This window comes from Cherax quadricarinatus, chromosome 42 (genome assembly GCF_038502225.1).
Source record: "Cherax quadricarinatus isolate ZL_2023a chromosome 42, ASM3850222v1, whole genome shotgun sequence".
Taxonomy (NCBI): domain Eukaryota; kingdom Metazoa; phylum Arthropoda; class Malacostraca; order Decapoda; family Parastacidae; genus Cherax; species Cherax quadricarinatus.
Genome location: NC_091333.1, coordinates 18,363,518 through 18,378,270, shown reverse-complemented (window position 1 = coordinate 18,378,270; position 14,753 = coordinate 18,363,518). Strand labels below are relative to the sequence as shown.

Sequence of the window (14,753 nt, the reverse complement as noted above, 5' to 3'; positions counted from 1 at the left end):
TATACAAAAAAGTGTCACAAGTGCTATCACCAATCACTGCAACACTCTTTAACAAATCCATTGAATCCTCCACCTTCCCTACAGTTCTCAAAATAGCAAGGGTCACCCCGATCCACAAAGGAGGAGACCAAACAGAGTTGAATAACTATAGGCCAATATCCAACTTACACCCTCTCTCAAAAATCTTCGAAAAATTAATTCATAAACGAATCTACTCCTACCTTATCTCCCAAAACATACTCAACCCCTGCCAATTTGGATTCAGGCCTAATAAAAATACTAATGATGCTATTATACACATATTTTTTTTTTATTATCACACTGGCCGATTCCCACCAAGGCAGGGTGGCCCGAAAAAGAAAAACTTTCACCATCATTCACTCCATCACTGTCTTGCCAGAAGGGTGCTTTACACTACAGTTTTTAAACTGCAACATTAACACCCCTCCTTCAGAGTGCAGGCACTGTACTTCCCATCTCCAGGACTCAAGTCCGGCCTGCCGGTTTCCCTGAATCCCTTCATAAATGTTACTTTGCTCACACTCCAACAGCACGTCAAGTATTAAAAACCATTTGTCTCCATTCACTCCTATCAAACACGCTCACGCATGCCTGCTGGAAGTCCAAGCCCCTCGCACACAAAACCTCCTTTACCCCCTCCCTCCAACCCTTCCTAGGCCGACCCCTACCCCGCCTTCCTTCCACTACAGACTGATACACTCTTGAAGTCATTCTGTTTCGCTCCATTCTCTCTACATGTCCGAACCACCTCAACAACCCTTCCTCAGCCCTCTGGACAACAGTTTTGGTAATCCCGCACCACCTCCTAACTTCCAAACTACGAATTCTCTGCATTATATTCACACCACACATTGCCCTCAGACATGACATCTCCACTGCCTCCAGCCTTCTCCTCGCTGCAACATTCATCACCCACGCTTCACACCCATATAAGAGCGTTGGTAAAACTATACTCTCATACATTCCCCTCTTTGCCTCCAAGGACAAAGTTCTTTGTCTCCACAGACTCCTAAGTGCACCACTCACTCTTTTTCCCTCATCAATTCTATGATTCACCTCATCTTTCATAGACCCATCCGCTGACACGTCCACTCCCAAATATCTGAATACGTTCACCTCCTCCATACTCTCTCCCTCCAATCTGATATTCAATCTTTCATCACCTAATCTTTTTGTTATCCTCATAACCTTACTCTTTCCTGTATTCACCTTTAATTTTCTTCTTTTGCACACCCTACCAAATTCATCCACCAATCTCTGCAGCTTCTCTTCAGAATCACCCAAGAGCACAGTGTCATCAGCAAAGAGCAGCTGTGACAACTCCCACTTTGTGTGTGATTCTTTATCTTTTAACTCCACGCCTCTTGCCAAGACCCTCGCATTTACTTCTCTTACAACCCCATCTATAAATATATTAAACAACCACGGTGACATCACACATCCTTGTCTAAGGCCTACTTTTACTGGGAAAAAATTTCCCTCTTTCCTACATACTCTAACTTGAGCCTCACTGTCCTCATAAAAACTCTTCACTGCTTTCAGTAACCTACCTCCTACACCATACACTTGCAACATCTGCCACATTGCCCCCCTATCCACCCTGTCATACACCTTTTCCAAATCCATAAATGCCACAAAGACCTCTTTAGCCTTATCTAAATACTGTTCACTTATATGTTTCACTGTAAACACCTGGTCCACACACCCCCTACCTTTCCTAAAGCCTCCTTGTTCATCTGCTATCCTATTCTCTGTCTTACTCTTAATTCTTTCAATTATAACTCTACCATACACTTTACCAGGTACACTCAACAGACTTATCCCCCTATAATTTTTGCACTCTCTTTTATCCCCTTTGCCTTTATACAAAGGAACTATGCATGCTCTCTGCCAATCCCTAGGTACCTTACCCTCTTCCATACATTTATTAAATAATTGCACCAACCACTCCAAAACTATATCCCCACCTGCTTTTAACATTTCTATCTTTATCCCATCAATCCCGGCTGCCTTACCCCCTTTCATTTTACCTACTGCCTCACGAACTTCCCCCACACTCACAACTGGCTCTTCCTCACTCCTACAAGATGTTATTCCTCCTTGCCCTATACACGAAATCACATGCTAGAACATATATACACTGCAATAGAAAAAAAAGAAGTCCCACTGGGGATCTTCAATGACTTACGTAAAGCTTTTGATACAGTTGACCATGACTTGCTCCACGTAAAATTGTCACACTATGGTATAAGAGGGCACTCCCTCAACTACCTCAAGTCATACCTCAGCAACAGAAGCCAATATGTGTATGCAAATGGGGCATTTTCTTCTGCACAACCAATTACAGTTGGTGTCCCACAGGGAAGTGTCCTTGGCCCTCTTCTCTTTCTCCTATACATAAATGACCTACCAAATGCTTCGCAATTACTCAAACCCACACTATTTGCAGATGACACTACATACGTCTTCTCCCACCCGAGCCCAGTCACGCTAGCCAATACTGTAAATACCGAATTACAGAAAATATCTACCTGGACGAGGACTAACAAACTTACACTAAACATTGACAAAACCTACTTCATTCAGTTTGGTAACAGAGCTACAGATGTCCCTCTTAACATAATGATAAACGGATCACCTATCACAAAGCTAACAGAGGGAAAACTCTTAGGAATCCACCTCGATAATAGACTCAAATTTCATACACATATACAACAAATTTCTAAGAAAATTTCCAAGACTGTAGGCATACTATCGAAGATATGGTACTATGCTCCACAGTCAGCCCTCCTGGCCCTATATCACTCTCTTATTTACCCCTATCTCACCTATGGAATTTGTGCATGGGGCTCAACAACAATTAACCATCGCAGACCACTAATTACCCAACAAAAGGCTGCAGTTAGAATGATAACAAATTCTCACTACAGGCAGCACACTCCACCAATATTCAATACACTAAACCTACTCACCATACAAAACATCCATACTTATTACTGCACCTATTACATACATAGAACACTTAACTCTGATATTAACCCTCCCCTCAAACATCTCCTTGCCAACCTCAACAGAACACATGACCATAACACAAGGCACAGATCACTCTTTGATGTTCCTCGTGTCCATCTCACACTATGCAAAAACTCAATGCACATAAAAGGCCCTAAAATCTGGAATTCATTACCTGTAAATATAAAAGAAACACTACCTGTTTATAAATTCAAGTCTCTTCTCAAAGATCACTTACTCACCCAAAACCAAATAAATACTGAATAACTGAACCTTATAAATTGTATATCTTAAATGTTTCTCACAATTATATCACATAAATGTTAAACCTAAAACCCAATCTAACTTTATTATTTTTTAAATACACTACCTAACAGAATACTCCATACGACTGAATGTACAACAATGCATGCAACCATATGACCTGTTTTTGTAATACTCACTTGTGCTTTATAATAATCTGTTTACATTAATGTTTTATCACTGATTTCATCATTGCTTAGTTAATCTTAACTTAATTTTAAGCCAGCCCGTAATGCTATGCATAGTATAAGTGGCTTTGGCATGCTGCTCTTATCTGTATTTTTTGTACCTCTGTATGTGTGCTCAAATTGTTAATAAATAAATAAATAAATAAAAAATAATGAATAATTGTTGAAAAACTGAATTTATTACTTTCAGCATACATTTCTGACAAGGAACACTACAGTAACATGTAAATTCTCATATTTTTGCTGTTCTAGGATATTCGGCAACACATTACAACACTGACTTCTTTACTCAACTGATTGCAGATATGTGGTGGCCAACTACCAGACTGAAAAAACAATTTTCCGATGGTCTCTGGATTATGCAATAATTTGCAAGATCAAACAGGACTGCTGGATAATCGATGATCTACAGGGTCTATACAAAAATGCTTTATTTTGTAACTTCTGAATGAATAAAAACTGGCTTTGTAATTTAAATTACAATTTACACTTCATGCACTCATGGAAAAGTGGAAATTAATTTTAAATACATTTGTTCATATCATGATACAGTACTCCCTACAACATACACTGTACTGTACCTCAAAAAAAATTCATGCTAAAAAATGCATTTCAATATCAAGAAATTAAAAATTACAGAAAACACTGATACATTAAAATATATGAATGAAAAGCTTTAGCTACATTAGGAAACATAACAAGGTTTAAATGATGCATGTTACAAGCCAAACAGTATTACTCTGATGAAAACTATACCATAGATACACACCGGCAAATTAATAGAGAAGTCAGGCAGAGAGCCTCCTTGTGGCGGTCTAGATGAATGGTGCTGTGGCTGAGGCTGCTGGTGTTGGTGCTGTTGAAGATGATGGTGCTGTGTCTGTGGCTGTAGCAACTGCTGTTGTTTGCCCTGACTTGGGGGTTTTGGCTGTTGAGATAATGTCAAAACTTTAAATTTTAACTAATACTACAATAGTAACACATTTCCTAAATATACATCAAATAATTAAAATTACTCAAAAACTTCATTACCAAACTTCTGAAAAATCAGTCCCATACAATACTTTAATCCCAAGTTGATAATTTACATGAATTATAAAAACACATACACAGCAATATGTATTTACAATACTGTGCTATAAGTGAAGAATCAAAATGTTATGGAGTTTCAGTTCTTACATATACCACATTTTTTATTTAGAAAAACATTTTCTATAGAATACAAAAATAACAAAAAATCCAATAATGTCAATACACCCAAAAATGTCCTGGATGGAGTCAGCTTGCACATTATGATGTATGTAGTATTCACTCAACAATCAATTTAATCAAAGGATAATGTCTATTGTAGAGGCTCTGAATGAAAAACTAATTTCTGTAAAGGGTTCCATGGCCACATTATAAATAGATACCTGTCTATAAAACTTCTTTATTACCAGTAATTAGAACTCTTATCACTTTTGCTGCCTAGTTTAGGGTTGTTTACTTCTTGTGCATATGTGTACAAATTCCCTCTAGCATCAAACTTAGATACTGCTCAAGCACGCACAACTACTCTGCACAGCCTGTGGAAAAACACCTGATAAAGGGAAGGAATGGACTCTGTATTATACCCTGGAACCTTCCTGTATAAGAAGCTTTCAAACACAGGATTTGGACAGTCCTGAATCCTCTATTAGGTGATTTGGCTAAGGTTCATCTACCTAGCTAACCAGAAAAATCATGGATACTTCTTACGTGTGATAGCAAATTAAATTTAGGTAGAATAGCACCAGTAATCATTCATGAACACACACATTTATCAGTAATCCAATCATTTCCTCCAGAGAACTAATATTATCAGAATTTAGAGAACCATCTGTTTAGACTTTGTAGTTTCCAATAGTCAATTTGGTATATTGCCCCTAATGTTTATAATGGTTCAGGGCCATATCATGCCTGTAGCTAAAACACAACTCAGAACAGTTACCACTTTGATCTGTATGCTTGTCTAGGTCTGGCCAGGTTGGATACCCTCAGAAGAGGGATAAACCTTTTCACTGCCTGGTAGAAAGGCACAACTAACTCAAGTATGGTGAAGAGAAGGTGTTCCATAATTCTCTGCAAGCACACATCAAGTATATTGAGAACTAGGCCAAGAGAAACATTAACATTAAGAGAGTACTGTAATAAGATCTGCACTGACTTCAGAGTGTAGTGTCCTAGGAAAGCAACTTCTTGGTTCCTATCTAGTAAGTTACCATTATGTTGGTAGACAGTTGAAGCACATGATTTTCATGGCATCCATTAGTGTCAAGAACCTCAAAATGCCCCAGATACCATAGGTCTTTACTGTGGGTGCAGAAAAACCTTCACCAGCGTACAGTGAACAAATATAATGAATTGTTTTACCCAAGTGGTGAGGAGCAAGAACTGACATTAAGTCCTGAAGCTAGATTAACCCTTTCAGGGTCCGCCCCGTAGATCTACGGCTTTACGTTCAGGGTCCAAACCGTAGATCTACGTCATGAGCTCAGCTCACTCTGATAAACTGTGAGTGGTACATTTGGGCCTAGATATGAGAGAATACATCTATGTGGTATGTGTGTACCACATAAAACAGATCCTGCAGCACACTGTATATAATGAGAGAGAAAAAACTGAAATCATGATTTTTCGATTAAAACAGCGACTTTGCAGTGTTTTTTCGTATGTTTTTTATAGTTGTATTTGCAATTTCTTGGTCTCATTTGATAGAATGGAAGACATATTACAGAAATAGAGATTATTTTGATTGGTTTTAGCACTGGAAATGGCTTGAAACTGAGCTCAAAGTAGCAGAAATGTTAAATTTTTGCCGATATTCAAGAGTAAACAAACCACCTCACACGTCTAATACACACCAGCTAGTGGGTCTAATATGCATTCACAAATATGGTGATGATATTTATACAATTATTACAGTATTGCATAACAGTAAATATTCTATTTTTTTGGTTTGAATAAAAATTTATTATGTGAATAAAAAATCAAAATGGAATTTATTTGTAAAGCCTCAAAACGTAACTAATGAACAGAGGAAATGTTAGTTTAGTTCCAGGAATACCTACATTGTTTATTCTGGACCCTATTTTGAAATTGAAATATTTTGAACTTTGTGTTAAATTGGCCAAATTAACAATTTCCGATCACTTTAATTTGTAGTTGAAACAGTTGACTTGGCGATTTCTTGTGCTCAATCGATAGAATAGAAGTAATACTAGTGAAATAGCTAAGAATTTGGTTGACTGGAATAATGTAATTGGCCTAAAATGGGAGTCAAAGTCGGCAAAAACGCCGATTCATAAATATCGCTGACACATCAAAATTCGCAAGAGCATAATTTCGTCAATTTTCCATCAAATTTCGTACTTTTTGTTTTATTACCTTCACAAAAAGATTCTCTACCATTTCATAAGAAAAAATAACAAATTTTTTTTTTTAAATTCTTGGACACTGGGGCACCACTTCAGATTTGGGCCTTGAACCCTGAAGGGGTTAATAAAGAGGCCTGATTGAAGAGAGGTAATGGGCCGCTATGAGTACAGTGAAAGGTAAACCAGAGAAAGGCCAACCCTGAGTGTTATAACAGGACAAAGAAGAGGAGCGTCAAAAGACTCGTAATCGTAAACTCATCAGTATTCCAGTTAGCACTGTGTGCCCTTTTTGTTCTTTAGCAGGAATTTCAGCCTTGAGGTGATAGTGTCATTTAGCTCCATGAGATGATAGAATACTAGGTCTGGAATCCATTGTAGAGCATAGGGGATACTCACCTTTGTGCCCATAGCAGTCGTCAAAAGAAACACTACTTTCCAAGCTGAGTATGGATATCTTACAATGGGCATGGTGAAAGATGAGTTAGAGGTGCTATATGCTAACACCATACAGTTCAAGGACCAACATTTAAAAATATGCCCTCAACAGCATTCTTAACAAGGAGTGGGAAACACCCACACTTATAAACACATTTAAAAATCTGATTCTCACAGAGCTCAAGCCAATTAAATTTTATAACAACAAACCGAGTAACCCTGGTGAGGTAAACATCCTTGATGCTGATGAATGACAAGAACTTCTGCCCCCCCCCCCTGCCCTCCAGCACACACACACTGTTGTTGAGTAGAGGCCCACCATGATCCCAGACAAATCAACCCTCATTCAGTGTGAAACCAGAATCTTCTGTGGGGGATCTTATAACAGCCAAGCTTGAAGAGTAGAAATCAACCTGCCTATACCCATAATCTTGTAAATGCAGAATATTCCTTGCCATGTTCAATAGAGACAGGACCCTATGTTAAATGAGAATGAGAATGCAGTGTGTATGTTGCTCATAATCTCAAGCTACTATCCCCAACAGTGGGGATCCTGAAGTGAAGATAGAGGAACCGGTAATCCAACCAGTCCAGACACATTACACCCATTGCACTTGTTGACATGTCTAGAATAAGAGAAAAATACTGGAAGCTTGTGAAATTCCCTGGTGACAAGCATATCCATCTCTAGAAGACCCTCATTGTGTCACAAGGAATGGAGACACCTCCTGGTGAGGTTATTACTCACAAGAAACTGAAAGGTGTTGGGAAATACAATCCACTGAGATGTTTAAGTGCCCTGTATGAAAGAGAATAGGAAAATCTGATGTGAAACTCACAAAAGTCTAGCAACATATGAGGGCCAGAAATTTTAAACTAGGTAAATGATAGCATGTTGATCAAGTAGACCATCAGTGGCGAGTCCTACAGAAAGTTATTCTGGTGAATAATGACTGTATGGCATTCAGCTCTTTCAAGTTACTGTGAAGAACAATCTTATGTTGAAGATGTTAAGTGCAGCTCCCCAATCTATAGCAGAATCTTTCATCATAAAAGCATCTGATGATGGAGGAAAGTTCATTGGAAGCAATCCCCAGAGATGTAGTGGCACCATCCAGAGATGTAGTAGCACCATCCAGTAGGAAAGGAAACGCTTTCCTTTGGAAAGCATAAAAGGATCGAGTCGCTGCTCTCACCACCCAAAAGGGGCACAGGGTCCCCAGAGACAGGAAAAAAAATACAAAAATTAAACTTCCAACTATCGACTCCATTTCTCTGTGGATTGGAAGATACTGGGAAAGGAAATACTGAAGAAGTGCTCGAAGAGTTTTCTGTTACTCTGTTGAGATTGAGAGCCAAACTCTGCAGAGTACAGTGGGACACCCAGCCAAGGTAATAATCATGTTGGAACAAGCTGGGACTGGCAGAGATTGATACAGAACCCCCACCACCCAAAAGTTTTGGAGAACTGTGATAAGGGTGGTGGATGTTGAAAGTGAAGTTGAGCCCACACCCAAGATGTCCCTGAGAAAATTAACCTTAACAAAACATTAGTCCAAAGACAGTTCACAAGGGGCCAACAGATCCACATAAAGATCCTGGGTGCAATTTTAAGACTAAAAGGCATTGCTAGAAAATATTTGATGCCCAGGTGGTTGAAGCATAAGTAACAGTGGAATCCTAGTTGAAGCATCCCCAAGATTCCTGCACTGAAATCAAGGAAGCATTAGCCTTCTGAATTTCTGCCATTAAGAGATGAAAAGTTGCAGGCAGAGTATATGCAACCATCAGCTGCTCAAACGATGCACGAGACACCCCCAAGGGTTGAAATTTGTAGCTGACTATCAATTACATACTGAACAAGAAACAGAGGGTAAAGATTGTGTAGTAGAAGCATTGAGGATAGGACAGCCCAAGGGTACACATTGAGCACTCCCTACACGGAAAACCTAGAGAATATTGTCTATTTGCCAAGCAGAATTTGTGAAGCTCACCATCCCCCAGGATGGTAGAACAAGTACTGTATGTCTACAATAATGGTGGGAATTCTCTGGTCAAGCATGCCTGAGTACTGTCCAAGTTAGGCACTTGAGGCAACTCATGCATAAGCACACAAAAGGAAAACAAGGCTTAATTGGGTGGAAAAAGTTATTCGAGTATTAATTACTGATGATGTGTATAGATGTTATACAGACAGGTAGTTATTCCTAATGTGATTCACGGAACAGTTCACAGAAATAAATACTGTATACAGGATGGCCCCACTTATACAGTAGGTTAGGTTCCAAGCTACCACTGCTTAGCAAAAGTCGCTGTGAAGTGAATCATAACCTTTTTCACTTTCAAATGCATATAAAAGCCTGATAACATGTTTATATTATCATATGTTATTAAGTGAGCAATATAGCTAGGCCTAAAAAATGCATATACAGTACACACACATTACTTACCTTAAAATATTTACATCCTGAGCTTATAGTGAGTGGTGAATATATTTACTGCAGGAAGTCTGAATAAATGAAGAATGGGTATAATTGAAAACCATTGTACAGTGGAACCTTTACTTATGAGATTAATCCGTTTCGTGACCTTGCTCGCATCTGGATTTGCACATTTGCAGAGTCAATTTTCCTCATTTAAATTAGTTGCAATGCAATTACACCTACCATCCAGCTTATGACCTGCTTGACATAGGACCACTCAACTTATGACCGTGTTTTTTATGCCAAATTTCTGGGAAATAAACAACTGTTTGTGTTGTACACAGTGTTTATCCTAAACCTTATGGTATAAAATACAGTACTAACAGCATAAAAAGTAGAGTAAAAAATGAAATACCAAAATAAAACAATAAAATAAAATCATTACAAAAGTGTGATGTTGATATTCAGTAGTAAGGTTCGACTTACGTCCATTTTGACTTATGACCAGCTGGTCGGTACCAAGCTTGGTCTTAAGTCGGATGGTACCTGTAATCCGTTCCCGGCTCTCAGAAGGCACGACAAGATACTTCAACATTTCACTAATATCATCTATACGGCTTATTTATCTATCACAATTCATTTAATATGACATAGTAAACAATATAAACAACATAGAAACCTGATGCTATATACTCTAGAATGAATAAAATATGTCATTATGTGACAGGTGGAGGTGGCCACAACTGCTCCTGCATTGTCGTGGTAATCACCGCCATCTAGTGACAGCCTTTTGAAGCCGTCTATTATTATAATTATTATTATATAGTACAGTGGTACCCCGAGTTTTGGCCATAATTCGTTCCAGAAGGCTGTTCAAATACCATTACTGAAGGAATTTGTTCCCATAAGGAATCATGTAAATTAGATTAGTCCATTTCAGACCCCCAAAAATACATTTACAATAATACACTTACCTAATTGTTCGAGTTGGGAGCTGTATGAAACTCGGGGTACCACTGTACATTATTATTATACATGTATACATACCAGGGAAATAATGAGGTTTTGTGAAAAGTACTCTTTAAACCAACAGGTAATTGATCCCACTAGAAATGAAAATACCCTGGATTTGATATTCACAAACAACGAGGAACTGATCAGAGACATAACAGTTTCCAAAACTATTTACTCTGATCATAACATCATAGAGGTTCAAACTAGTATTAACTCAGGGGTAGGAAACTGCATCGCTAAAGTTAGAGATGGGATGTTCAGTAAGTTTAATTTTAACAACCATAGAATTAACTGGGAAAAAATAAACCAAGAGCTATCAGACATACCCTGGGAATCAGACATGAACACCCTAAATCCCCACCAGTGCCTAGAGAAGCTGAATACAGAAGCATACAAAGTATGTATGAAACATGTACCATTGAGGAAACCCAGAGGAAGATCAGATAGAGAGAGAGAGCATAGGAGATGGTACAGAAGAAGAAAACAGGTTACTGAACTGCTTAAAAACACAAATATGCTACAACAGACGAAAGATAGACTTAGCAGAGAGATCAATGAATTAGAGCAAAAACTTAGGATGTCATACCTGACAGAAGAAGTACAAAGGAAACAAAAGGCCATACAGGATATTGCAAGAAACCCAAAATATTTATATTCCTACACAAAATCCAAGCTAGGAACTACCTGTAGAATTGGACCACTACTGAGAGGAGACTCATATACTGACGATGAACAGGAAATGAGTGAAATCCTAAAAGAACAGTATGAGTCGGTGTTCAGCAACCCACTAAATGACAGCAAGGTAGAAAATGCAGAAATATTTTTCACTCCAGAAGAAGGCCACACAGACCAACTAACTGACATTAGTACAAATCCCATAGATTTTGAAAAAGAAATGGAAAACATGCCCACTCACTCAGCACCTGGACCAGATTCATGGAATGCTCTATTTATAAAGAAGTGCAAAGTACCACTAGCACGAGCTCTCAGTATTCTTTGGAGAAAGAGCTTAGATCTAGGTGAAATACCGGAGGCCTTAAAGAGTGCAGACATAGCTCCTTTGCACAAGGGAGGCAGTAGAGCACTAGCTAAAAGTTACAGACCAGTAGCCCTAACCTCTCACATCATAAAAATCTTCAAAAGAGTGATGAGACAGCAGATTACAAATTTCACGGACTAGCACAACCAACATAACCCGAATTAGCATGGTTTTAGAGCAGGATGATCATGTCTGTCACAGTTGCTGAACCATTATGACAGAATTACGGAGGCATGGAAGACGACCAAAATGCAGATGTGATTTACACAGATTTTGCAAAGGCGTTTGACAAATGCGATCATGAAGTGATAGCGCACAAAATGAAGGCCATGGGCATTACGGGGAAGGTAGGCAGATGGATTTTCGGTTTCCTAACACACAGAACACAAAAAGTAGTAGTGAACAGGGCAAGATCCAGCATAAGCGAGGTTAAAAGCTCAGTGCCCCAAGGTACTGTCCTGGCACCTCTGCTGTTCCTCATCCTCATAGCAGACATAGACAAAAACACCCGGCACACTTTTGTATCATCATTTGCAGATGACACTAAAATAAGCATGAAAGTCAGTACGGTAGAGGACACTGAAAAAGTACAGGAAGACATAAACAGGATTTTCCAGTGGGCAGTGGAAAACAACATGCCGTTCAATGGTGATAAGTTCCAGCTGCTTAGGTATGGAAAGAATGAAGAACTCAAATGGAGCACCATATACAAAACGCAAGAGGGTCACCAAATAGAACGTAAAGAACACGTAAAAGACCTAGGAATAATTATGTCAGTGGACCTTTCTTTTAAAGACCATAACAAGACAAAGATCACGACAGCCTGGAAGATGACTGGGTGGGTATTGAGAACTTTCAAAACAAGGGAAACAATGCCGATGGTGACACTCTTCAAATCGCTAGTGCTCCCTCACTTAGAATATTGCTCAGTGCTGACGGCCCCGTTCAGGGCAGGAGAAACATCGGAGCTGGAACAAATATAGAGATCGTTTACGGCTCACATTGAGCCAGTAAAGCACCTAAACTACTGGGAACACCTGCAAGTCTTGAACATGTACTCACTGGAGCGGAGGAGAGAGAGGTACATGATAATATATACCTGGAAGGTACTCGAGGGCTTGGTCCCAAATCTGCACACTGCCATAACAAAATACTGGAGTGAGAGGTATGGGAGGAAGTGTAAATTAAACCCAGTGAGGAGCAGGGGGGCGGTGGGGACAATAAGAGAACACTGTATCAACATCCGGGGTCCCAGACTTTTCAATATCTTACCAGAAGATATCAGAAACACTGCTGGAACAAGTGTTGAAGCCTTCAAGAGGAAACTAGACAAGTATCTTCACCAGGTGCCAGATCAACCAGGCTGTGATGGCTATGAGGGGCAGTGGGCCTCCAGCAGCAACAGCCTGGTTGACCAGGTGAGCACCAGACGAGCCTGGCCCATGGCCGGGCTCAGAGAGTAGATATACTCTTGAAATTCTTCAAAGGTATATCAAAAGTATATACATGTATTATTATTATATGTATTATTATACATATTACATTATTACATGTATTATATTATACTATTATTATTATACATATTATTATAATATAAATAATTTGTAATTTTTGTTCACATAAAAAATAGAAGATTTACTGTTATACAGACTACTGCATTATTGTAATAATTGTATAAATAATGTCGACCCATTCATGACTGCATATTAAAATGGACATCGACATCATTTGTTTACTCTTGAACATCGCCAAAGAATCGAACATTTCTGCTATTTTGAGCTCAATTTCAAGATACTTTTAGTTGTGACACCAATCAAAATCATATCTATTCCTGTAAAATATCTTCCATTCTATCAAATGAGACCAAAAAAAATGAGAATACAACCATAAAAACCACACGAAAATACTGCTAAGGGGCAGCTAATGGCTGAGAAGTGAACTCCACTATTTATGGTCTGATTTCTTTTATTTCTGGTGTACGTTAAGAAGCATCTTTCCATCATACATTGCCCAAGTTTCAATAAGATAGTCCAACAAACAAACGAGATCCAATTCCCTAGATCAAGAGCAAGAGCCCCTCACCAGCATCAAGGTACCTCCCTTGAGGCCCACTCGCTTATGGAAATTTTGCTCGCTTATGGAAGCAAAATATCGACCATGCGACTGCTCGTATTTGGAAAAACTTGCAAGTGAATGCACTCGCAAGTGGAGGTTCTACTGTATTAGCAAAACACTGTAAAGTGAAGCGCTGTAAAGCAGGGCCTGCCTGTACCTGATGCATGCAATTTCAAATGCAGAAGCTAACTAGTATTGTGTATTTTACTTAATTCTGTGTACTATTTATATAATTTTATTTTGGTTAGGTCCTAGGTCCTCTAGCACAAAGGTCAGTACTGTATACAGTGTTTATATTACTGGACATGTGGTTTTTCCTTTACAATAACAGCAATTTATTTAAACTTATAAGTTTATATTATACATATTATTCATACCTCATGAGACTTTTTTTTTAGCTTAATCACATGAAAAAATTAAAGTTTTTAGTTGATGAAAATTAATTCTTGCATAACCCTATCAACTTTCAATTTATTTTCTGAATCACCTGAAGATTTGCTCACCAAAGACAAATAATTACTGGTAACTATGATTATACCAAATTTCAATTTTGTGCTAAGCCTGCCTAACTTTGTAATCTTGCTGAAATTCATGTACCCAATAACATAAAGTAGCTTAATTTACACAGTTTTAGAGTTTGCACAAGTTCATTCAACTATTTCCCTAGTGATGGGGGAAGGGAAAAGGCGAAACTTCGGATTACCCGATTTTCCTCTTTTTTTTTTTTTAACCTTTTCAGGGTCTGTGCTGTAATATCACTATCACGCCTTGAGCTCAGGATCCACACGGGAATATTACACACAAATTC

The 14,753-nt window shown here is 38.6% G+C and overlaps 1 protein-coding gene across 5 annotated transcripts in view; it reads right to left on the bottom strand.

Annotated features, from left to right (window-relative positions):
- LOC128695665 (CREB-regulated transcription coactivator 1) overlaps positions 1-14,753 on the bottom strand; it is a 276,224-nt gene that overhangs the window by 231,937 nt on the left and 29,534 nt on the right. For all 5 annotated transcript variants that reach the window (XM_070093389.1, XM_070093387.1, XM_070093386.1 and 2 more), the window contains exon 2: positions 4,294-4,452. In XM_070093389.1, the coding sequence (XP_069949490.1) occupies positions 4,294-4,452 (159 nt within the window). The remainder of the gene's footprint in view (positions 1-4,293; positions 4,453-14,753) is intronic.